Consider the following 27,057-nt stretch of genomic DNA (forward strand, 5'->3'; position numbering starts at 1 on the left):
ATCATAACTAGCTGCAATATCATGACAGGCTATACTGTGTGGGGGGAGTAAGGGGGGCGCTGGCTGGCTATACTGGGTGTGGGGAGGGAGGGGGGCTCTAGCTGGCTATACTGGGTGTGGGGAGTGAGGGGGGCTCTGGCTGGCTATACTGGGTATGGGGAGGGAGGGGGGCTCTGGCTGGCTATACTGTGTGTGGGGAGTGAGGGAGCTCTGGCTGGCTATACTGGGTGTGTGAGGGAGGGGGGCTCTGGTTGGCTGTACTGTGTGTGAGGAGGGAGGGGGGCTCTGGATGGCTATACTGTGTGTGGGGAGTGAGGGGGGCTCTGGCTGGCTATACTGGGTGTGGGGAGGGAGTGGGGCTCTGGCTGGCTATACTGGGTGTGGGGAGGGAAGGGGGCTCTGGCTGGCTATACTGGGTGTGGGGAGGGAAGGGGGCTCTGGCTGGCTATACTGTGTGTGGGGAGTGAGGGGGGGCTCTGGCTGGATATACTTGGTGTGAGGGGTGAGGAGGGAGGGGGCTCTGGCTGGCTATACTGGGTGTGGGGAGGAGGGGGGCCCTGGCTGGCTATACTGGGTGTGGGGAGGGAGGGGGGCCCTGGCTGGCTATACTGGGTGTGGGGAGGGAGGGGGGCTCTGGCTGGCTATACTGGGTGTGGGGAGGGAAGGAGGCTCTGGCTGGCTATACTGGGTGTGGGGAGGGAAGGGGGCTCTGGCTGGCTATACTGGGTGTGGGGAGTGAGGGGGGCTCTGGCTGGCTATACTGGGTGTGAGGGGTGGGGAGGGAGGGGGCTCTGGCTGGCTATACTGGGTGTGGGGAGGGAGGGGGGGCTCTGGCTGGCTATACTGTGTGGGGGGAGGGAGGGGGGCTCTGGCTGGCTATACTGTGTGTGGGGAGTGAGGGGGGGCTCTGGCTGGCTATACTGTTTGTGGGGAGTGAGGGGGGCTCTGGCTGGCTATACTGTTTGTGGGGAGGGAGGTGGGCTCTGGCTGGCTATACTGGGGTGTGAGGAGGGAGGGGGGTTCTGGCTGGCTATACTGGGTGTGGGGAGGGAGGGGGGCTCTGGCTGACTATGCTGTGCATGGGGAGGGAGGAGGGCTCTGGCTGGCTATACTGGGTGTGGGGAGGGAGGGGGGCTCTGGCTGGCTATACTGTGTGTGGAGAGTGAGGGGGGCTCTGGCTGGCTATACTGTTTGTGGGGAGGGAGGTGGGCTCTGGCTGGCTATACTGGGTGTGGGGAGGGAGGGGGGCTCTGGCTGGCTATACTGGGTGTTGAGAGGGAGAGGGGCTCTGGCTGACTATGCTGTGCATGGGGAGGGAGGGGGGATCTGACTGGCTATACTGTATGTGGGGAGGGGGGCTAATCATCTGGCTACCTATACTGGGTGGGATGGGGTGCATGTTTTTTGACACTTGCCCTGGGAGCGATTTCACCTAGAAATTTCCCTGAAAGAGAGTACATGAGAGAAAAAGGAAGAGTGTTTAATAGAGACACAAAAGTATTGCGTGAGAGAGGAGATAGACAGAAACGTAACGCGTAATATGCAAAAAAGGAAGATTGTGATATAGACAACAATATATTCTGTGAAAAAAATGTAAGAAAAATAGATACAGAACGATTCCATGAGAGAAGGAAAGACAGCGTAAGGCTGGGTTCACCTAAAAATCTGAACATTTTCACTCCAATCCAGTCCTGTCATTTTTGTATCAGTTTTCTATCAGTTTTACCTGACAGGATTGAAACAGTACACCTTTTATGTGTGAGACAAGCCATAGAAAACCAATACAAAACAGATGCAAAACTGATAGGACTGGACTGGACAAGAAGTTTACAGGTTTATGTGTGAACAAAGCCATATAAAACAGATGCCAACTATCAGAAACTGAAAGGACAGGAATGGATATGTGTGAATCCAGTCTGATAGAGACAGACAGAGAATGTGACAGAGGAGAGACACAGAAAAAGATTGCGTGATGGAGGTAAGAGACTAACAGAGACTAGCAGCTTAAAGAGAACCCGAGGTGTGTTTAAAGAATGTTATCTGCATACAGAGGCTGGATCTGCCTATACAGCCCAGCCTCTGTTGCTATCCCAGACCCCACTAAGGTCCCCCTGCACTCTGCAATCCCTCATAAATCACAGCCTTGCTGTGAGGCTGTGTTTACATCTGCAGTGTCAGTCTCAGCTGCTCCCCCGCCTCCTGCATAGCTCTGGTCCCTGCCCCATCCCTTCCCTCCAATCAGCAGGGAGGGAAGGGATGCAGGCGGGGACTGGAGTTCTGCAGGAGGCGGGGAGAGCAGCAGACTGACACTATAGAGATAAACACAGCCAGCTCTGACAAGCTGTTTGTCAGCAGCGTGGTTGTGATTTATGAGGGATTGCAGAGTGCAGGGGGACCTTAGGGGGGTTTGGGATAGCAACAGAGGCTGGGCTGTATAGGCAGATCCAGCCTGTGTATGCAGATAATATTCTTCAAACCCACCTCGGGTTCTCTTTAAGGATCACCATATTAACTGTAGCATTCATATCTATCTTTATGTTGCTTATAGATGTAATACATACATACATACATACATACATACATACATACATACAGTGGGGTTGCAAAAGTATTCGGCTCCCTTGAAGTTTTCCACATTTTGTCACTTTACTGCCACAAACATGAATCAATCTTATTAGAATTCCACGTGAAAGACCAATACAAAGTGGTGTACACGTAAGAAGTGGAACGAAAATCATATATGATTCAAAACATTTTTTACAAATCAATAACTGCAAAGTGGGGTGTGCGTAATTATTCAGCCCCCTGAGTCAATACTTTGTAGAACCACCTTTTGCTGCAATTACAGCTGCCAGTCTTTTAGGGTATGTCTCTACCAGCTTTGCACATCTAGAGACTGAAATCCTTGCCCATTCTTCTTTGCAAAACAGCTCCAGCTCAGTCAGATTAGATGGACAGCGTTCGTGAACTGCAGTTTTTAGATCTTGCCACAGATTCTCGATTGGATTTAGATCTGGACTTTGACTGGGCCATTCTAACACCTGGATATGTTTTAAGCCATTCCATTGTTGCCCTGGCTTTATGTTTAGGGTGGTTGTCCTGCTGGAAGGTGAACCTCCACCCCAGTCTCAAGTCTTTTGCAGACTCCAAGAAGTTTTCTTCCACGATTGCCCTGTATTTGGCTCCATCGATCTTCCCATCAACTCTGACCAGCTTCCCTGTCCCTGCTGAAGAGTAGCACCCCCAGAGCATGATGCTGCCACCACCATATTAGACAGTGGGGATGGTGTGTTCTAAATGATGTGCAGTGTTAGTTTTCTGCCACACATAGCGTTTTGCATTTTGGCCAAAAAGTTCCATTTTGGTCTCATCGGACCAGAGCACCTTCTTCCACATGTTTGCTGTGTCCCCACACATGGCTTGTGGCAAACTGAAAACGGGACTTCTTATGCTTTTCTGTTAACAATGGCTTTCTTCTTGTCACTCTTCCATAAGAGCCAACTTTGTGCAGTGCAGGACTAATAGTTGTCCTATGGACAGATTCCCCCACCTTAGTTGTAGATCTCTGCAGCTCGTCCAGAGTCACCATGGGCCTCTTGACTGCATTTCTGATCAGCGCTCTCCTTGTTCGGCCTGTGAGTTTAGGTGGACGGTCTTGTCTTGGTAGGTTTACAGTTGTGCCATACTCCTTCCATTTCTGAATGATCGCTTGAACAGTGCTCCATGGGATGTTTAAGGCTTTGGAAATCGTTTTGTAGCCTAAGCCTGCTTTAAATTTCTCAATAACTTTATCCCTGACCTGTCTGGTGTGTTCTTTGGACTTCATGGTGGTGTTGCTCCCAAGATTCTCTTAGACAACCTCTGAGGCTGTGACAGAGCAGCTGTATTTGTACTGACATTAGATTACACACAGAAGCACTCTATTTAGTCATTAGCACTGATCAGGCAATGTCTATGGGCAACTGACTGCACTCAGACCAAAGGGGGCTGAATAATAATGCACACCCCACTTTGCAGTTATTGATTTGTAAAAAAAAATGTTGGAATCATGTATGATTTTCGATCCACTTCTCATGTGAACACCACTTGGTCTTTCACGTGGAATTCCAATAAAACTGATTCATGTTTGTGGCAGTAATGTGACAAAATGTGGAAAACTTCAAGGGGGCTGAATACTTTTGCAAGCCACTGTACATACATACATATACACATATATATACAGTGATCTCCCCAGGCTCTTTAAGCTGCGTGCTCCACCCGGCTAGTTTTGGTGATCACCCGGCTGTCATCAGGAGGAGGTGACCTATGCTGAAAGCAGAGTTGCACACAGAAGCACAATCCCTGCATTCTCTCATCTCGCCCCACCCGGCTAATTTTTCATGCCACCCGGCTGGAAAAAATTCTGGGGAGAACACTGAGGTGTGTGTGTGTGTCATTCAATCTAACAATATTCTCAATAATATATTTATACTTTTATAACATCTATTTTATGTTTTAGTCCAGCAGATTAATTAGTTACCTCAGGATAGGCAATTTCCCTCACACACTGCTCTGTCTGAGAAACCTTCCTAACTCCTCCTAATTTACAACAGTTTAAGAAGGAAACTGCGCCAATTAGTGGATTCTTAATACAGTATGTCTTAGACAGTTCTGCACTGATTTCTAAAACCCTACCAACATTTTGTCTCAGATGCTCTTGATAAATGTCCCCCACTGATCCTTATTTATCATCAGTGCCATGTCTAGAAAGATGTGCAAAACATTTCCCACACTCAGTACATAAATATGGATTTTCACCAGTATGTAATTGTTCATGACTGGCAAGGTGTGATATCTGTGCAAAGCATGGCTTCTCACCAGTGTGAGATCTCTCAAGTATGACAAGGGTTCCATGCTCACTAAAATATTTCATACTCAGCACATGAATAGAGGCCCACACAAGTGTGAGATAGCTCATATCTTACACATTTGATTTATGTCCAAATCTTTCCCCACACTTAGTACATGAATATGGCTTCTCACCACTGTGAGATCTCTCATGTTTGCCAAGATGTGATTTCTGTAAAAAAGCATTTCCCACACTGAAGACATGAATAAGGCTTCTTACCAGTGTAAAGTCTCATGTAAGACAAATATGATTTCCAAACAAAACATTACCCACACTCAGCACATGAATAGGGCTTCTCATCAGTGTAAGTTCTCTCATTTTTGACAAAATGTGATTTACTTACAAAACATTTTCCACACGTGGAACAGGGAAAAGACCCTCCAGCAGGCCCCTCCGGGTTAGACAGGCGAGGGGAGTCTGAGAGGTTCCTGATGCCAGGACTCTGCCCTGCAAATAGAAAAACATCACTCCATGTTAGAGAAGGCATAAAATCACATGACAAGAACTTTGCCTTACATGGACATTTTACGTAGCTTGGAATCCAGTCAATCAAATGCATTTCCTGAAATGTGAGTATCTGCATACAATTTGCTTTACATTTGAATACAAGTCAGCATTACTTTGATCTCATTGACCATCCCTTCAACTAATGCATTGTCCATACATTGAAAAGCAGTAAATTGTACAGCTTGATGGCAGATTGAAAGTAATGTTCTACTCTTGTAACGACAGAAGTATTTGATCCCCTGCTGATTTTGCTAATACTCCCAGAGAAAAAGAAATGACCAGTCTTTAAAGGACAACTAAAGTGACAGGTATATGGAGGTTGCCATATGTATTTCCTTTTAAACAATACCAGTTGCCTGGCAGCCCTGTTGATCTATTTGGCTGCAGTAGTTTCCGAATCACACCAGAAACAAGTATGCAGCTAATCATGTCAGATTTTACAAAAATGTCAGAAACATCTGATCTGCTGCATGCTTGTTCAGGGTCTATGGCTAAAGGTATTAGAGGCAGAGGATCAGCCGGACAGCCAGGCAACTAGTATTGCTTAAAAGGAAATCAATATGGCAGCCTCCATATCCCTCTCACTTCAGTTGTGCTTTAATTGTATTGATAGATGTGTTGCTTCCTCTGCATCTCCTGTGTGCCCCCTTCAGTGCTTCCTCTGCACCTCCTGTGTGCACCCTTCATTGCTTCCTCTGCACCTCCTGTGTGCCCTATTCAGTGCTTCCACTACAACTCCTGTGTGCACTCTTCATTGCTTCCTCTGCACCTCCTGTGTGCCCTATTCAGTGCTTCCACTACAACTCCTGTGTGCACTCTTCATTGCTTCCTCTGCACCTCCTGTGTGCCCCCTTCATTGCTTCCTCTGCACCTCCTGTGTGCCCGTCAATGCTTTCTCTACACCTCCTGTGTGCCCCCTTCAGTGCTTTCTCTGCACTCCCTATATGCCCTCTTTATTGGTTACGCTACAGTTCCTGTGAGCCACCTTCAGTGCTTCCTTTGCCTTTGCCCTTTTCAGAGCCTTTTCTGCATCTCCTGTGGGGCCAATTCACAGCTTCCTCCACACCTCCTGTGTGCCCTCTTCAGTGCCTCCTCTGGACCTCCTGCGTGCCACCTTCAGTGTTTCCTTTGCACCTCCTGTGTGCCCCCTTTAATGTCTCCTGTGTGGATCATCCGTGTTCTCCTTCAGTGCCCTTTCCTTTAGTAAAAATGTCCCATATATTCTGCCACAGGAAGCTCTTAGGCTGTGTGCACATTTATATGAAGCAACAAGAGGACAGTGACAGCACATCGGATGTATAATGCACTGTGTTTAAAGAAGTTAATTCTGGCACCAGTTTTGGCAACACACTTAATAGCATTCATGCAGCGCCAAGGATGGGTGCAGGATACTAGCCACTCAGCTATTAGTAGCTTAGCAACTTATTACAGGCTGGTAGCACTAATTTAAACCACACATGGTAGATTTCAATTGGATGGGAAATATCTGTGATTATAGCTGCATGTAGTAATTTAATGAGTTGGAAAGTCATAACCTGATCAGTGTATTGGTTAAGGGCTCTACCTCTGACACAGGAGACCTGGGTTCAAATCTCGGCTCTTCCTGTTCAGTAAGCCAGAACCTATTTAGTAAAGAGTCCTTGGGCTAGACTCCCTAACACTGTATTGCCTACTGAGCACACCCTTGTGGCTGCAGCTCAAGCGCTTGGAGTCCGCCAGGAGAAAAGCGCAATATAAATGTTGTCTTTTTTGGTATTGTATTTCTGCTGTGAGATGCAACAGAATGCTTCTCACTCATCCATCACCTCCCCTCTCCACAGAACATACTCCAAAGTGATCAGGGGGTCTGTACTGTTATTATTAGTAAGCTGTGACCAAGCACAATCAAGAGCTATGGTTTTACATAACAAAAATCTAACCTGAGTGCATAGCATAGCCCCTAATATGGCCAGTCTGTGATCGCACAGTCATAAGGGCCTTTCTCCACACTTTTTCCCATGCGTCAGTTTTTCCTCATTAGCTGTCTTTCAGTATTGCATTGCTGTCAATTGTTTGTCTGCATGTGAAAAATGCATTCAAGTGTTAACTAGCCCATTGATTAACATTAATTCTCAGTTTTCCTGTGCACAGAATGCAATTGCACAGAAAAACTGACGAGTGGAGACAGGCCCTAACAGCAATAAAGATACACTTTGAATCTAGATTTAGTGCTGATTACTCACCTGTTCTGTCCTCTGTAAGAGTGTCCTCCTCTTTAATTGTCCTCATAATGACACCCTCCTCCACAGACTGCTGATCACTCCTCACATACCTCTCTTCTTCTTCCTCTTTAATTTTCCTCATCATGTCACCCTCCTCCATAGACTGCTGATCACTCATTATATACGTTTCTTCTTCTTCCTCTTTAATTTTCATCTTGCCACCTTTCTCCATAGACTGCTGATCACCCCTCACATATGTCTCTTCTTCTTCCCCTTTAACCACAGTGTTTACATGTATCAGTTCTCCACCCTAAGTGCGAAAAATTGAGAAATAGTTTAAATTGTAAATTCAGATATCAGCGTATGTAGGAGGAAACAATGAGGTATATTCACTAAACTATATATGTATAGAAATGCCATAAATAAATAATGTCACATGACCTTCCTAAACAGAGCCAGATTGAGACCATGCAGGACCTGAAGCAGAGCAATGAATTTAGTTCCTCAGTCTCCCTATTTATTGGTTGAAAGGGTGCCTAGGGAATTTGGATATCTCAGTCCAACAGGCAATGGGAGATCACAATTAATTATACTGCCATAAAGACAGTCTAGCTTATATCTGCAGACCACACTACCATTATCAGACAGCTATGTGGCCCCCAAATACCAGAATTAAGCTGTTGGGTACCCCTAATACCAAAATGTATTAGCACTGTGCTTTCAGGTACATGACTTAAGTAGCAACGCCCTTCTAAATACAAGAGTTAAGTAGCCATGGGTGTCAAGATTAAATAATTAAGTAGTCACCAGCCTTCAGATAAAACAATCATGTAATTGCAGACCTACAGATAAAAGGATCAATAGTCATATGTTGGCCTGGGGAGTTGGAAGATAAATCTTTCAGATCAGAATAATTTTTATTTCACCAAACTCAACTGGGCACATGCTGAGATAGAAGGGTAGCATAATTCACAATGTGGCAATTAACACAAGAAATGTACTGCTACTATGTACAATGTGCAGCAGCGCAGACGTTTACAGCATGGAAAATAAATAAAGACCTAAGGTGGGAGGGGGGAGTGCATGAAGAGAGTTCAGTGAGTTGACAGCTGAGGGGAAGAAGCTGTTCCCATGCCTTGAGGTTCTGGTGTAGATGCACCAAAACCTCCGACCTGCAGGGAACAGACTAGAAAAGCGATAGCCTGTTAGCGACCATCAGTGCTCTGAAACGCCATTTGGAGATGTAGAGGAGGTCCAGAGGGGGGGATGTAGGTTTTCCGATGATCCTCTATGCTGATCTGACAACTCTCTGCAGTTTGAGTCTGTCCCTGGCAGAGGAGCCCGCATACCAGACCAGGATGGAGGAGCAAAGGACAGATTAAATTTTGGCAGAGTAGAAGTTCATCAGAAGCTTATGGGCCATACCAAACTTCTTCAGATAGTGGAGGAAGAATAGCCTCTGCTGGGCTTTTCTATTGGTGGAGGTGTTGTTGGCCTTCCAACTCAGGTCTTTGGAGATTGGTGTGCCCACAAGGTGGACACAGGGAACTCTTAAAGGGAAGGTTCAGGGACTGTCTAAAAAAAATAAAAATCCGCATCCACTTACCTGGGGCTTCCTCCAGCCCGTGGCAGGCAGGAGGTGCCCTCGGCGCCGCTCCGCAGGCTGACGGTGGTCTCCGGTGGCCGACCCGACCTGGCCGGCGGCCAGGTCGGGCTCCTTCCGCGTCCCAAAATGTGCCTCACGGCGGCGCGCTGACGTCATCGGACGTCCTCCGGGCTTTACTGCGCAGGCTCAGAACTACTGAGCCTGCGCAGTAAAGCCCGGAGGACGTCCGATGACGTCAGCGCGCCGCCGTGAGGCGCATTTTGGAACGCGGAAGGAGCCCGACCTGGCCGCCGGCCTGGCCAGGTCGGGTCGGCCACCGGCAGCCTGCGGAGCGGCGCCGAGGGCACCTCCTGCCTGCCACGGGCTGGAGGAAGCCCCAGGTAAGTGGATGCGGATTTTTATTTTTTTTAGACAGTCCCTAACCCTTCCCTTTAAGTTCCTGTCAATGCAGATTGGAGGTGGAGCGGAGGCATGCTTCCTAAAATCAACAAATCATCTGAACATTTTTTGCAGTGTTGAGGACCAGCCCGTTCTCCCTACACCAGAGGCAGATTCTATCGACTCGGTGATTGTATGCCTGCTCATCATTTTGGGTGATGAGATCAACTATGGTGGTGTTGTCAGCAAATTTGATGACTTTGACAGAGTTTGCCATGGATCTGCAGTTGTTCATATATAAGGAGTACAGGATCTGTGACAGGACACATCCATGTGGGTCCCCTGTGTTTGTGATCATAGGTTGTGAGGAGATAGCACCTAGCTTGACGACCTGAGATCTGTTTGTGAGGAAGTCCGTGATCCACAGACATAGGGAAGAGTGGACTCCGAATGCGGCAAGGTTCTCTTTAAGTATTTGGAGGCTGATGGTTTTAAATATTGAGCTGAAGTCAGTCTATCCAGGTGATCGTTGACGAGCTCCAGGAAGATGTTAATGACGTCATCAGTGGATCTGTTCGCTCTATGCGCAAACTGGTACGGGTCCAGCAGGGCCTCTGTGGAGAGCATGAGGAGGAGGAGATCCATACTTTCAAAAGCTTTCATAACGACGGGTATAAGAGCGACCGGCCTGAAGTTGTTGAGGTCAGAGACTGCCTGCTTTTTAGGGACAGGGATGATGCTGGACCCCTTCAACCAAGAGGGAACTTTGTCTCTCTGAAGGGATTTGGCAAAGATGGAGGAGAGAATAGGAGCAAGCTGATGTGTTCAAGTTTTCAGGCAGGCTGGTGACACTCAGACACGGCTTGAGGCTTTCCTAGCATTTAGCCTTAAACACCTTAAACAGGAGATGCAGAACATCGAGTTTAACAGTACAACACAGATGTATATGGTGGTGCAACACAGTTCATCATCCTCATCATATGTTCACACTTCAATACAGTTCAATACAGATGCAGCTTGCCTGGCTGCTGATTCTCTACCTCTAAAGCCTCTTACACACAATTGATTAAAGTCGACTGAGGTGGCTGAAAATGACCTGAACCAGCAACCTGCAAGTGATCTACCCAGCGGATCAACTCACCCAAGCGATGGACGATCATTTTGTTAATGCCGCTCTCCCGCCACGTCGTGCACACGCTGCTCCGTTGCCTCTTCAAATAGCAACAGAACGCATCATCAGCTACATGGGTCATCACTATCCCTGATGGGTGACTTTACATGACTTTAGCACAACAGGCGCTCTGACTGAAGTCTGACTGCACTAATCACATGCTTGTTTTACATGTATGACTCTACAGATGCCAAAAAGATCAGCAGGACAGCCAGGCAACCGGTGTTGTTTAAAAAGAAATACATATGACAGCCTCCCCATCCCTCTCACTTCAGGCTGGTTTCTCAGTGGAGCGTTGCATTGTGTTGCTGTCACGATCTCTCCTCAGCCTGGTTCCAGCGGCGTGTAAGCGGGTTCCGGGAGTCACCGCATGCAGGTGATTGACTCTCGGCGTGCAGATAATGTCTCTTAAAGTTCTGCGGTCTCGTGTGGACAGGCTTCCTCCGTTGTTGCTAGGCGACATGGGCATGTTAGATGCTCAGTGTATGCTCTCTGGGACCATCGCTGAACCAGAAAGTGACTGACTATTGCACAGAGTCAATCACTAGTGGCAGGCTGCATGCTCCATTGGCTGGCTTATTGAGTGGCTCTTTCTCATTGGCTTTTGTGAGTATTTAAACCAGCATGGCACATCAGTTAGTTGCCTGTGATAGCAAGAGTAGGCACAACTTGTCTCCTGTGCACGCGGGGGCTTGGCTTTAGGTGAAGAGCTTGGTGTCGGATTGAGGCATAATGGGCTCAATTCTGGTAGTGTTTAGTAAATAATTACCTCATGGAATTGGGTTTACCTCATGAGGGAAATCAACTTTTGAATTCTGGTAGTTTAAGTAAAGTTTTACCTCATGTAATTTCATGAGGTAATTCATGCGGTAATTTTCTACTAAAAAATGTGTGGTATTTAGTAGTGAAATACCTCACACTTGAATTCTGAAGTAAAATAAGGTGCGTGTTTGCATGTCTTTTACCTCACATAATTAGACCTACCTCTACCACATGATAAATGCAGTGTTGTGACAGAATTGTGATATCAGTCACATAACATGGAGCCTTTTCAGCTTGTTCTGTGTTCAGGGCCCCCGTATTTTGCTGAAATAAATAAAAGTGATCTGACCAAAAATCCCCCCCCCCCCCCCCAGCCCCAGCTTCCATTTTGTTTTAAAAAAGAAAAAGTGCTCCAAACCCTGTACAATCCTTCATCTGCCACCCCCCCAAGCCCCCCCCCCCTCAACATTGCCATTCCCCAACCTCTGGTTGGGAAAAAAAAGTAAAAATGCTCCAACCCATAGCCTCTATTTTTAGAAAAAATTAAGTAAAACTCAAACAACGATTTCTCCCCCCCTTCTCCTCTGGTTAAAAGTGCTCCGAGCCCCCCCCCCCCCCAGCAGCCTCTAAAAGTAAAAGTGTTGTAACCCCCCCTCCAGACCCCCAGCCTCTAAAAGTAAAAATACTCACACCCCCAGTCTTTAAAAGTGCTGACCCCTCCCCCAGCCTCTAAAAGTGCTCCGCCCCCCCCTTCTCCCCAGCCTCTAAAAGTGCTCCTACCACCCCCCCCCCTCCCCCCAGCCTCTAAAAGTGCTCCTACCCCCCCCCCCCCCCCCCCAGCCTCTAAAGGTAAATGAGCTGGATTTTTTTTTTGTAATGGATGCCTATAAATTTACTTTTCATAGGTTGCTACATAATCAAATACACCTTTCCTCCTCAAAAAAAAAAAAAAAAAACACCTTCCAAAGACTATACTAACTTATGGAAGACAATTAAAGACTATTACTTATTTGCTGCAGGCTTAGGCCTCGTTCACATCTGCTGCGCTGAAAAACGTGTGAAAGCGCGTGGTAAAAAACGCATGCACTTGTGCGCGCTTTAGTGCGCATTCCTGTGCGTTGCGCTGCGCTTATTTAAAGCACGTTTTGCTTGTTGTACCAGCAGCAGTTGTCAATAAAACTTTGTTTTTATATGTAAATGTATTTTTTTCTCCAATTAGGGGTAAAAACCGCATGCGCTTCTACGCGCTTCTATGCGCTAAAAAAGCGTACCCATTCACTTGCATTGATGTGCACTTTCCAGCTCAACGCACAGAAATGCATGCAACCCTACGTTTCTGTAACACTGCTCAGCGCAGCGCATAGATGTGAACCAGCTACATTTAGTTACATGGGAAAGTAAATACCTTGCTGATCGCACAGGGCAGTGCGCTGTAAAAAGCACACAGAAACGGCCCTGATGTGAACGAGGCCTTACCACTGAAATACCTCGTGTTTTACCTCACTCTATGTATTTACCTCATGTTCTGAAATGGAGAAAAATCTTTCAGAATTGATAAAAGAAGAGGAAAATACCTCATGAGGTATTTTACCTACCAAAAAATATTTACCTCACAGAGCTACCAGAATTGAGCCCAATGACTGAAGGAAGGCAAGAGATCTGCTAGTCCTTAGATTTGCGTTATATCATGCACATGACGCAACACAATGCAAGTAAAAAGAACATTTGTGGTGGCCTGCGATGTGATTCAGACGGAGATGAAAATTAAATTTTAGGCGACTTTAACCACTTCAGCCTTCAATCGTTTTCACTTTATGCATCCGAGCAATGTTCACCTCCCATTCATTAGCCTATAACTTATCACAATGAACTGATCTATATCTTGTTTTTTTCCACTACAAGAATTGAATGTGTGCATTAAACACCAAGTGAACACCTGACATATCTGGCTAAGCAAATTTGGCCTAATTGGCTATTCATGAGGCAATACTCATGCAAATATGCATTCGCTCTCGCATGCCAACTTATGCAGGGTCAAAAACCAATGCCGCAAAGCGGTCGCCCTGCGGGAATGAGTTCAAGCTGCAATAGCACTATCCAGTAAATATAATAAACAGAGCGCTCAACAGATCTCATATAGTACTAAATACACCTTAGGAAAATATACCTAAATCTCATATAATCTGGTGAGCGTATAGGTTTACTGCTGTAGGAGATCTGGACACCAACTGTGTAAACTGGCTACAAAAGGGAAACAATGAACTGTTGAACTCTGTGATTGTTTTTGGGTGCAGTAGGAGGATCACCATGATAGGCTTATGGAGGAAATGAACTATTGAACTTTTTGTATGTTTTATGTGCAGCAATAAGCTGACAACACTAGATGTATTTTTTTCAAGGTGTATTTTAGCACTATATGAGATTTAGGTATATTTTCCTAAGGTGTATTTAGTACTATATGAGATCTGTTGAGCGCTCTGTTTATTATATTTACTGTTTTTCAAGTGTTAACACACACGTATATGCAGCTAGCGACCCAGAGACTGTTTTAGTAGAAGGCTATTAGGTTTGGTGAGGAGCGCATGGTTAGTGGTTTATTTTAATAGCACTATCCAGGAGCGCCACGGGGAGGCTTCCCAATGCCCTCATACAACCAGCTGAGAAAATAATTGGGAAACCCCTCCCCCCTCTGGAGCTCATCCACAACTCTAGGTTGTGCTCTAGAGCAGCAAAGATTGCCAATGACCCATCACACCCAGGTCATCGCTTCTTCCGACGACTCCCATCGGGTCGGAGGTTCCGGGCTATCCCCACCAAGACATCAAGGCACAGGGACACTTTCTTCCCCGCAGCGGTGAGGTTATTGAACTCCCTATAAATCCCATGGTGCCCCCCTCACACTTGTACTTAGCCGCCTCTACCTATGGCCCAAAAGTGTTTACAGTACTGGGATCATTCTGAGTGTGTTGTGTTGTTCTTGCTGTGATACTGCCTAACGGTTTTTCCTTGCATTGTATATTTCTGCTGTAACTTAATGTTCTGCATTTTTTATTCTTCTTTATGCTATGTCTCTACTGTGTTATTTTTTGTGAGCTGCCCTGTGATGCTAAAACCAATTCCGGGCATGACCCAGTCATGCTTGGCGAAATAAACGATTCTGATTCTGATCTGATGATGTGTGGGAAGGATGATAAATGGAATAGTTAGAATGATCACCTATGGTGTATAAGATCTAATCATTGGGGTGATATGATAGTGAGCAAGGAATGAATCATAGCTATGCTTAATTTAATTTTTCAATTTTTCACTTTTTAATATTTTTTAGGAAACATTTTATGTAAAGATATATGCCTCAGGAATAAATAGTAAGGAAAAGTGTTTTGGCATAATATTTATACACATTTTTTCCCCTGGATGTTATATGCAGCAATGTCCAGTTGTTCTGATTGTTTTACTTCTTTTTATTTTCTTGTATGAGGTAGGGAGAGCAATTTACATTATATTAAAGGATACCACAACTGAAATGTGACATAATGAGATAGACATGTGTATGTACAGTGCCTAGCACACAGATAACTATGCTGTGTTCCTTTTTTTCTTTCTCTGCCTGAAAGAGGTAAATATCAGGTATGTAAGTGGCTGACTCAGTCCTGACTCAGACAGGAAGTGACTACAGTGTGACCCTCACTAATAAGAAATTCCCCTTTTTTACCTCTTTCTTGCTCTCAGAAGCCATTTTCTGCTAGGAAAGTGTTTTATAGTTGAAATTTCTTATCAGTGAGGGTCACACTGTAGTCACTTCCTGTCTGAGTCAGGACTGAGTCAGCCACCTACATACCTGATATTCAACTCTTTCAGGCAGAGAAAGAAAAAAAGGAACACAGCATAGTTATCTGTGTGCTAGGCACTGTACATACACGTCTATCTCGTTATGTCACATTTCAGTTGTGGTATCCTTTAAAGACTTAAAGACTTGAGGGACGGACTGATCCCTGGGATCTCAGCTGGAGGTACCTCGTGCCTCATTTCCCAGGTTGAATGGTGCATGCTATCTGGATCATGCTCTCTAGGTGTTTCTTTTTTGTTTTTCCTTTTTCTTTAGTAGTGTGTGTTAACAGGATTATATATGAAAATCATCCTATTGTATTTGATGTGTTATTTGACTCGCTATTTTTGTATTTGACTATCTGTTTAATATAGCTTTTAATAAGAAAAAAAAGAATATTTATACAAATTTATCATTGTGTTTTAATATTGTAAACGGAATCTCCCTCTGCTATGCTGGGACATAGAATGGCATAGAGAAGGGGGCAGAATAAACTATTCCATACTAGTGCGATGTGCACTCGTACCAATCAGGTAAAGGAGAATGGGAGCCAATAGAAACTGTGGTGCGCATGGTATGCCGGGAGCATGACGCGGGAAGTGTCACAAAGTAAGCCCCAATAGAAGCACCCAGGTGCACGTGACATCATGGAGCCTGTCCAATGGGAGCGCATTAGCGCTGAGGATGGGAAGGTGGCCAGAAAGGCACAGTACGTGAACATAAAAACATCCTGGTAAGCGTCCAACCTCCGTGCCCCTGATGAGTTACAAGTGATCAACGAAATCGATTGGGCGGAGGTGGACGTACCAGGACAAGCAAACCGGCCCTCTGAGCGGTGATAACCAGCGCAGGAAACGCATTAGACGGCAGTGGGAGTCAGCCTATACATCATGCCCAGCTTGGCAATGGGGGAGAACCCGTGAAAAAAACTCTGTGCGCAAAGTGACATCTTGGACATGTGAGTGTGATTTTATAATAAAAAGTGATTTTAAGGTTACAGTATCACGCTATGTGAGTTTTTTTCTCTGAGGTCTTGCAAACAAAGGAAAACGATATTGAGCAGTATTTACACCAGGATGCTGAGGCACCTAGGCTTCCTGGAATCGTGCATGATTGGCCAGTCTAGCAGTGGCCAATACGTCCGGTGAGTCTTTTCACTAGTGGGCGTCTATGGTGGAGGTGCTGCTGATATTGATGCAAGACACATGAATAATATGTTGAAGATTTAGAAGTAGACTGTATTGAAGGTTGTGCGCTGAACATATTATGTATTATCTACGTCCAGAAGGCTTAAATGGTTAAAGGATACCTTAGCGGTAAGTTAATAAAAAATAAAATAAAAAAAAAGACACTTAAAGGGAAGGTTCACGCTGCACATAAAAAAAAAACTGCACTCACCTGGGGCTTCTTCCAGCTCCTGGCAGTCGATCTGTGCCCTCGTAGCAGCTCATCTCCCTCCCGGCGTCCAGTGGTGAAGAAGCTGCCCTCACCCAGTCGGCTTCCAGGTCGGCTTCTGTGCGCACCACGGCGCCCCATGGTGTAGGGATGTCATCGGGTCTCTACTGCGCAGGCGCAGAACTACTGTGCCTGCGCAGTAGAGACCCAATGACGTCACGTACACCGGTCGGCTTCTTCACCGCTGGACGCCGGGAGGGAGAGGAGCTACTCGACTGCCAGGAGCTGGAGGAAGCCCCAGGTGAGTGCAGTTTTTTTTATGTGCAGCGCGGATCTTCCCTTTAATGTGTGTATGGGGAGTTGTGCGGTTGCTTACCGCTCCTCCAATGTCCCGGCGTCTCCTTCCGTTCTCCAGTACCTATGCCCATAATCTTCTTCCTTGTCGGCACAGCCGGCGCCCTCCGACCCGGACAAACTATGCTGCACCTGTGCAGTATGTCCACTTGGGCGCCTATGACGTCGGCACGTTCGCACAGTCAAAGGGCACCCAAGCAGTAAAACATTGTTTTCCTATTTTTTATTACTTATACAATTATCATATCAGCTTTTGTACACAAGTAATACTGTCTGTTTACAAATTACAAGTTCCCAAAGTTCAGTTTATCTGCTCTGAAAACTGCCATTGCATTTTATTGCATAGCTGCTGTATTTATATATTAATATCTCTCTAGTGATCACTTTTCAGCTCTCTGCTTCTACAGCAGAGTGCAGTTCATTTTCAGCACAGCTAGGAATGTATACTAATGTAGTTGATAGATGAATGTAAACAAAATATGTTAACTGAAGATGAAAGTGCATTTTAAGTGTTCTGCTACAATTTTTTTTTCGTGGTAGTAGATTTTACGCTGTAAATAATCTTTTAGAGCAAAGAAGAAATGCTGAGTTTCATATCACGATAGGCACAGAGCTACTGGCTAGCAAGATGGAGCTCTATTGTATTGGTCAGTTTAAAAAACAAACAAACACACAAAAAAAAACGATTAAAGAATAAGGTTTTATGTCTTTCACACACTTTTGCATTGACCATCAACGCAGGGGGCCACATGCAGTGCAGCTTCTGCGTGGCCAGTTCCGTTCAGTTACAATGAATTAGATCACTCAGCACAACGCACTGAAATGCATGCCTTTTCCCGGTGTAGGTAGTATTCTCTTTAGTATAGGTAGTCAGATATCGTCCCAGTATAAATAGCTGATGACCCCCTTCTAATAGGTAGCCAGATCCCCTTCAGTATAGGTAGCCAGATGTCCACCTGGCATAGGTAGTTAGATGCATCCACCCCCCCCCCCTCCCTCCTCAGTATAGGTTGCCGGATCACCCTCCAGTATAGGTAGGTAGCTAGATGTCCCCCCAGTTGGAAATAGCCAGATGTCCCCCCAGTATAGGTAGCTGCATTACCTTCCAGTTTAGGTAGCCAGGTGTCCCACCAATATAGGTAGCTGCATTATCCTCCAGTATAGGTAGCTGCATCACCTTCCAGTATAGGTAGCCAGATGTCCCCCACTATAGATAGCTGCATCACCCTCCTGTATGAGTAGCCAGATGTCCACAGTATAGATAGCTGCATCACCCTCCAGTATAGGTAGCCAGATGTCCCCCCAGTATAGGTAGCTGCATCACCCTCCAGTACAGGTAGCCAGATGTCCCCCAGTATAGATAGCGACATCACCCTCCAGTATAGGTAACCAGATGTCTGCCCAGTATAGGTGGCTGCATCACCCTCCAGTATAAGTAGCCAGATGTCCCCCAGTATAGACAGCTGCATCACCCTCCAGTATAGGTAACCAGATGTCCCTCAAGTAAAGATAGCTGCATCACGCTCCAGTATAGGTAGCTGCATCACCCTCCAGTATAGGTAGCAAGATGTCCCCCCAGTAAAGATAACTGCATCACCCTCCAGTATAGGTAGCCAGATGTCCCCCAGTATAGACAGCTGCATCACCCTCCAGTATAGGTAGCCAGATGTCCCTCAAGTAAAGATAGCTGCATCACCCTCCAGTATAGGTAGCAAGATGTCCCTCAAGTAAAGACAGCTACATCACCCTCCAGTATAGGTAGCAAAATGTCCCCCAGTAAAGATAGCTGCATCACCCTTCAGTATAGGTAGCTGCATCACACTCCAGTATACGTAGCCAGATGTCCCCCCAGTATAGGTAGCTGCATCACTCTCCAGTGTAGTTAGCCTGATGTCCCCTTAGTATATGCAGGTGCATCACCCCCCAGTATAGGTAGCTAGATGTCCCCTAAGTATAGGGGGACATATAAAAGTCTCTTGTACGGCAGTTACTTCAAGGAGGGTGATCAAAATACTGACAGGTGTACCATGACCTCCTCTATTATAATTAAAAAAGAAAAGTATGTCCATCCTGACCTTTGCTCGAACAAGAATCATACAAAAATCCTAAAATTACCTCTTTGTCTCTTCTCCACTTCCTGCTGTTACATCACTTCCTTTCTTTGATTTAATTTCTTCCGGTCTTTGGCTTCATTACTTCTTGTTTGTGCGTTTCAACTGGGAAAGATGTAATCGCCATCTTGTGGTGAATATGCGAACTGCAGCCTCTGCTTATGGAATCTCCTGCACTCATTATCATACCTCCCAACTTTTTGAGATCAGAAAGGACACTTAACCCACACCTTTTGCCACGATACTGCCACACCCCCTAAACACGCACCCAGCACACAGCTATCAAGCATACAATAAAAATTTAAATAAGAAAAATAAGTGTTTTATATTTCACACCACACTGCTCCACTATATCCTAGTTCATTTGCTTCAAACTAACGTTCAAATTAGAAATATCAATTGAAAGGAAGGGAGTTTAACGTCAAACTCATTTTTTATTAGTAATTTACAAGAATCTGTACCTGGATCCAGAAAGAAGAACAAATGAGGATGAAAGAGGGGGGGGGGGGGGGGCAGAGTGATTGGGTTACCAAAGAGCAGCAGTTGTCAGCTATAATTTATGTCCAATGGCAGAGCAAGCAGCCTGCAGTCTATAGGGATGCTGGGGCTGCCTCAAACACTCTCTCATTTACATTTCAGCCAGCCGTGGTTCTTGCTGAGCAAGGTCTGATGACAGTGGGACCTTCACTAAGTTCAGTCAGGATAGCAGTGAGGCATGAACTGCAGCCTATGGAGACTCCAGGCTGAGGCTGTGCAGAAGGAGAGAACAGCCACCAGCCCCACATCCATACCTCCCAACTTTTTGAGATGAGAAAAAGGGACACTTAAGCCACGCCCCTGCCACACCCCTGGTCATGCCCCCTAGTCACGCATACCATAAAGATTTCATAAGAAAAATATGTTGTTCTATAATTCAAACCACACTGATCCTTTCTATATTGGTTAATTTTCCTTCATAGTAACATTTCAAAATGAGTAATATATCAATTTAAAGGATGGGAATAAAGTTTAGAGTCAATCAAACACCTTTTTGGTATAGAAATATATATATTTATATAGAAAGAGGGACAAAGTCCTGAAAGAGGGACAACTGAGGGGGAAAGAGGGACAGAGGGACAGGGCTCCCGAAAAGGGACTGTCCCTCCGAAAGAGGGACAGTTGGGAGATATGCACATCTCTCAACTCTGTCAGCAGGAAGAGCTGTGGGCTGTGTCATCAAGACTGACACAGTTCCAACAGTGTCAACAACAGGGACACCATGAACACAATAAAAATACATAGTTCTGTTCCACCCCTCAGTATTGCATCGCACAAATTCCACCAAACAAGAAACACAGGGTTTTATATGAACAGTTTCTCTATTTATTCTTCAATCACAATAGCTTCAAAGTTACGGACAAGACGTATGGATACAATTAAAGAGTTCCAATTCTCATCAGAGACTGCCTGACACGTGTTTCACGGCCAAAAGCCGCTTCCTCAGAGGCACACTGTATACAAACATCTGTTAAGACATACAATATGCACCATATAACTCGCATACATACCATTGGAGATCTATGCGTATGTCAGGGTATATTTCAGATTGCGGTTACACAGATTTTTTTGGTCCACAGTTGGTAAGATAATTAGAAAAATATTTTATTGGCCGATATACCCTGACATACGCATAGATCTCCAATGGTATGTATGTGACTTATTTGGTGCATATTGTATGTCTTAAAAGATGTTTGTATACAGTGTGCCTCTGAGGAAGCGGCTTCTGGCCGTGAAACACGTGTCAGTGAGTCTCTGATGAGAATTGGAACTCTGTAATTGTATACATACGTCTTGTCCGCAACTTTGAAGATATTGTGATTGAAGAATAAATAGAGAAACTGTTGATATAAAACCCTGTGTTTTTTGTTTGGTGGAATTAGAGTGTCAACAGGGAGCTTTGCTTACTTACAGCTCTATCCAGCCAGCTAGGGCAGGGTGCAGGGTTTTTGCTGTCAAGGCGCTGTCAGCTCTATCAGGCTGAATCGGAACATAAAGAGGGCTGCCACGTGACGCAGGACACAGCCTCTCAAATCGTGAAAGTACTCCCAAATCGTGACTGTTGGGCCGTATGCATCTATTATTATTATTATTATCTGTCACTGCACAACATCCACATCTACAGATGCAGCCCATCCTACCTAATAATACACAAGTGTCCCTGCGTCCCATGTCCGTGTGTCTGTGATTTTGTGCTACTGCGCATGCCCTGCACTGACACAGCCGTTGGGACAGGGCGCAGGGGACAGGAGGCGGGCCGGCCGAGCGGGAAGGCATGTGTGCACGCACGGCAGGTGAACGTGTGTGCGGCAACAGACCTAAAGCCCGTTTTTCAACGGGCTAAGGTCACTAGTACTATAATAAACACAATAAAAAAATTATCTCTCCTTGGAGTCCTATTTTCTGGTCAAGAGTCATTTTCCAGAGATACAGACGACTGATAAACACTGTAAGGTTACTGGCAGGACCGGATTTGTACTTTTTACCGCCCAAGACCCACTATCATCAGCTGCCCCCTGACCAAAAGCATCTTTAGCTGTCCCACAGCAGGGATTCGATTGTAAGGTCCACTGAGGACAGTTAGTGACACTATTGCAGGGATTAGCTGGTGACAGCAGAAAAGGCAGAAGTGTCAGAAGTTGGAGAGCAGCATGAAGCGTATCAAAAGAAAGGAAGGCAATGGCAGCATAGGCAATTTAACACTTGCTTATACAGTGACAGCCTGAGCCCCCCCCTCCCCAGTTGGATGAATACATGCAACAGGTGTACCAGCGCTGGAACCTGGACACCAAGGGAGGGTAGGGAAGGCTCTGCAGCCTTTTTCAGCTGAAAGAAGTCTGAACTGGGGTAACTCTTACAGATACAGTGACCATGAGTGCCCAAATGTCAAATTCAGCCCTTAAATGACAGATGCAGCAATGATTATCCCATTTAAATAGTGTTCTCATTAATAAAAGGGTACCCTTATGCCTCCCATTATGCAAACTACTGTGCTCCTTTATAATATGTGTGGTCTTCAAGGTACCCTTTGCAATTGCATCTTTCAGTCTCCTTTTTAGTTAATGCAGCCCCGATTGTCCCTTTTAAAATTTAGCCTTATAAGCCTTAGTGGCACAAACTACATAGCCTCCGTTGCCTCATGCCCACCTACAAAACAAGGACCCCCATAAGTATTTGTGTCCATTGTGCCCATTCACATTTTTAAATAAGTGCTCCCATTAACATTGTTGTCTAGCGGTGATAAAAGAAAACAGACCGTAGTCGACCAGTCACGCTGCAGTTCTGCTTTCTCAAACTATTCAGCCACCTTCAGATGTGGCTGCAATGGTATCCCTCCACTGCGGTGGAAGGATACTGAAGATGGAGAAGCAGGACTATTTTGTCCTGTGAATACAGGGGAGTGAGGCTGTATTGTCTCACATAAGTGTCATGAAAATGACACAGAACCTCTGAAGGGCTCTCCTGGAACCCCCATTGAGAACCCATGCCCTACAGGATCCAGAGCCTTTCCTGAGTGAGTGAGGAGAGTATTTGCCTTTTTCTCCCCAGGTCACTTCAGTGTCACTTTAAATGGGCACTATGGTGAAATGATAGCTTTTCAGTTAAATAAATAATATCTTCCAGAGGTCAGATTGTACAAATAACATAATGGCTTGTATATCAGGAGAGAGACACATTACATATGATAGATTTGTGCATGATGTCAGGAGTTGACTTGCTGACCCTGCTGAAAGGCTGCTTAATCATATGTGGGGGAGGACAGCTGAAAAAGCAGCTTTGGATGTTTTTTTTCCTCCCCTCCATGGGTGATGTACAAATAGTGGCATATTCCAACACTCAGAGCTCCTGTGCACCACTGACAAGGTTTGTTTTAGGAGCTCTGTGAGGCCCCCTGCAGTCTCTGCTGTGGTCAGCTCAAGAGGTGGCAGTATCTTGAAAGAAAGATGACAGACCTGTAAGCTTAAAGGAAACCTTAAAGGGGAACTGAAGTAAGAGATATACGGAGGATGCCATATTTATTTCCTTTTAATCAATACCAGTTGCCTGGCAGCCCTGCTGGTCTATTTCTCTGCAATAGTATCTGAATAACACCAGAAACAAGTAAGCAGCTAGTCTAGTCAGATCTGACTTTAAAGTCTGAAACACCTGATCTGCTGCATGCTTGTTCAGGGGCTATGGCTAATAGTAGTAGAGGCAGAGGATCAGCAGGGCTGCCAGGCAACTGGTATTGATTAAAAGGGAATAAATATGGCAGCCTCCGTATACCTCTTACGTCAGTTCCCCTTTAACTGAGAGGGATATGGATATTTCCTTTTTAACAATACCAGTTACTTGTCAGTCCTGCTGATCTCTAGTTGCAGTAGTGTGTGAATCACACACCTGAAACAAACATGCAGCTAATCCAGTCTGACTTCAGTCAGAGCACCTGAACTGCATGCTTGTTGAGGGGCTGTTGCTAAAAGTATTAGACACACAGGATCAGCAGGAGTCAGGCAACTGGTAGTGTTTTAAAAGGAAAAATCTGTATCCTTCTCAGTTTAGGTTCACTTGTGTGTAAGCGGTTTGAAGGGATTCTAAGAGGCGCTATACAAGATTTTATAGCACAGAATAATCTAAGTTCAGCTCATCAGCATGGTTTTACTAAAGATAGGTCTTTTCTAACCAACATGCTCAGTTTTTATGAAGTGCACACTTAGATCTTGAGAAAGCCATAGATGTAATGTACTTGGACTTTGCAGAGGCTTTTAACATGTTTTCTGTAATAAAAACGAAATGGCTTTTAATTGTATGCGTACATTTCTATTTTAGATATCCACTATTATTTAAAGAGGAACTGTAACCAAGCATTGAACTTCATCCTAGTCAGTAGCTGACTCCCCTTTTCCCACAAGAAAGCTTTACCTTTCCTCTAACAGATCATCAGGGGGGTCTTTATTGCGGATATTGTGGTGAAACCCCTCCCACAGTGTGATGTCATGACCATGGTCCTGCCAGTTTGCTGTCTGTAAACCTCATTGCATTGTGGGAAATAATGGCTTTATCCAACTGCCGGGCAAGCACTATCTCCCTCTATGCATAGAACTCTAAGTAAATTAACATTTCGTAAAGATCACCTGGCAGAACTAGAGATGTCACAACCAGTGATAAATTTCAGAATGGGAGAGGAAAGATTTTACAATGGACAAACACTGACTAAATAATCTATAAACACATTGGGGTTGAGTCACTAAACCGTGCTATGACAAATAGCACGCCTTATCAGAGATAACACACCTTATTAGATTAGTATAGCTAGCGCTACAAACCCACAGGGGCTCAGGGCAGGATGAGTGCCATTGCCAATTAGCAGGCATACGTTCATAGCGCTCACTATGCTACTCTGATAAGGCATGTTAACTTTGCTAAGTCGTGTTATCTTTGATAAGTCATGCTATCTCTGATAAGGCATGCTATTTGTCATAGCACGGTTTAGTGAATCAACCCCATATTGTAAAAAATAAGCAATTTTATTCATTATGTAATTTCGACTTCAGTTCCTCTTAGTGGTAACTCAGAGTCAGGCTCGGGACGGAAATCCGCAGCTTAGAGTGGTAATCCCATGCCTGAGTGAGTTATATGCAGGAGCTGCTGCAGATCTCTCTGTAGCAGGTTTTGTTTTCTTGTTTTTAGAGTCCAAAAGCTTGTAAACAAATTGTATGGCTTTTAGACCCTAAATCCAGAAATAATCATAAAGCCAGGGAGGTTAACCACTTTGTCCTCCTTGACGTATAAAAACGTCAAGGAGGACAGGCGCACTCCCGGCCGCGGATTCGGTAGCCACGGAATCAATGTATCGGGCTATGGAGCCCGATCACTGATTCCTCTCCCCCGCTGAAAAAGCGACAGCTTCTCTCGGAAGCTTCGTTTTTTCTGAAGCTATGTCCCTCTTACCGTACATTGTACGCTTAGAGTGACGTCATGTAAACAAACTCAAGATTGCCATCTTGTGGCCAAAAAGTAAAACTACAAGTAAAAGTTAAAAAACATTACAATACACAAATATTTCCCCAAATAAAACAAACACTTTTATATCCCACCCTCCCAAAAATGCCCACATAAAATGTTTAATAAAAAACAAAAAAAAACATTACTATAAAAAAAAAACACAAATATTTACCTAAGGGTCTAAACTTTTTAAATATCTATATAAAGATGAAATATTTCTCTCTTTCTTTTTATAAGCTTGTAAATAGTGATGAATGGAAAACGGAAAAAATGCTCTTTTATTTCCAAATAAAATATTGTCGCGATACATTGTGATAGGGACATAATTTAAACGGTGAAATAACCGTGACAAATGGGCAATTACAATACGTGGGTTTTAATTATGGAGGCATGTATTATTTTAAATCTATAATGGCCGAAAACTGACAAATAATGTTTTTCATTTTTTTTCTTATGCTTACTGTTAAAATGCATTTACAGTAAGGTAGCTCTTAGCAAAATGTACCCCCCAAAGAAAGCCTAATTGGTGGCGGAAAAAACAAGATATAGATCAGTTCATTGTGATAAGTAGTGATAAAGTTATAGGCTAATGAATAGGATGTGAACATTGTTCGGATGCATAAAGTGAAAACGACTGAGAGCTTAAGTGGTTAAAGGATAAGTCAGGCAAGCAATTCAATCTATCTTTACTTACCTGGGGCGTATTCCTGCTCCTGGAAGTCATGTGTGTCCCTTACCGCAGTTCCAGTCTTCTCCGGTGTCCCACTGGCAACCTCTAAGGATCGCCAATCCCTGATGGGCTGGCATATCCTGGGCGTGCACCCGCCCAGTGTGAGAACGTCCCCACGTCACCAGAAGTGTATTGCACCTGCTGTAGTACTGTGCAGGTGCAGTATGCTCCCAATGATGTGGGTGTGTTCACGTACAAGCACTCGCAGGTGAAGACGTCTATGACGCATCGGGGCTGGCAATCCTCAGAGGCAGCGAGTGCGACACTAAAGACCGGTACTGCGGCGAGGGACACAAGTGACTTCTAGGGGCTGGAAGAAGCCCCAGGTAAGTAAAGATAGATTGAATTGCTTGCCTCACTTATCCTTTAAGGTCTGAGGAAGAGTCAATCTAGACCCCAAACAAGCTGGTGTTGTTGCCAAACATACAGCATTCTACAACAGCTCCAAATAAGGCCTGTGCTCTTTGTAAACATCTTAAAGTGGAAGGCACAAGTAATTGATCAAGTATCGCTTTGGATTGTTATTCCAGAGTTTGGTGCAATTTTATGATTGTAGAAGATTTCCGTTAATAAAAGAAAAAAATTTTTTTTTGCTGTAACATTTGATAGTTTCCTACATTTTTTTGTATAATATATCCTCAACTGCATACAGAAATTTCCAGGGGTCTAGTGGAACACCGTGAAGGATATCAATATAGATCGTCCCATATTTGTCATAAGAATCATCCAAACTATTCCCATTAATAAAGTAAGTACGTACGTACACACACACACACACACACACACACACACACACACACACACACACACACACACACACACACACACACACACACACACACACACACACACACACACACACACACACACACACACACACACACACACACACACACACACACACACACACACACACACACACACACACACACACACACACGGCTCAATTCAATCCATCTATACCACACTCAGTTCTAATCACAGGAGAGATACTTGGAGACTCGTCAGATTTCCATTGTAATAGGTTTATTTTGTAACATAACACAGAATCATTTCCAGCAACCGCTTCCCACATTTGTCTATAGCATCTGGTTGTGACAAGTAACA

General features: G+C 44.9%; 1 protein-coding gene across 2 annotated transcripts in view; it reads right to left on the minus strand.

Moving 5' to 3' along the window:
• Positions 1-27,057, minus strand: part of LOC137534492 (uncharacterized) — a 106,706-nt gene that overhangs the window by 13,040 nt on the left and 66,609 nt on the right. For both annotated transcript variants that reach the window (XM_068256011.1, XM_068256012.1), the window contains exons 3-4: positions 7,618-7,906; positions 5,232-5,335 (exon numbers count right to left, since the gene is read on the minus strand). In XM_068256011.1, the coding sequence (XP_068112112.1) occupies positions 5,232-5,335; positions 7,618-7,906 (393 nt within the window). The remainder of the gene's footprint in view (positions 1-5,231; positions 5,336-7,617; positions 7,907-27,057) is intronic.

The sequence above is a fragment of the Hyperolius riggenbachi genome, chromosome 10, assembly GCF_040937935.1.
Source record: "Hyperolius riggenbachi isolate aHypRig1 chromosome 10, aHypRig1.pri, whole genome shotgun sequence".
In the NCBI taxonomy this organism is placed as follows: Eukaryota; Metazoa; Chordata; class Amphibia; order Anura; family Hyperoliidae; genus Hyperolius; species Hyperolius riggenbachi.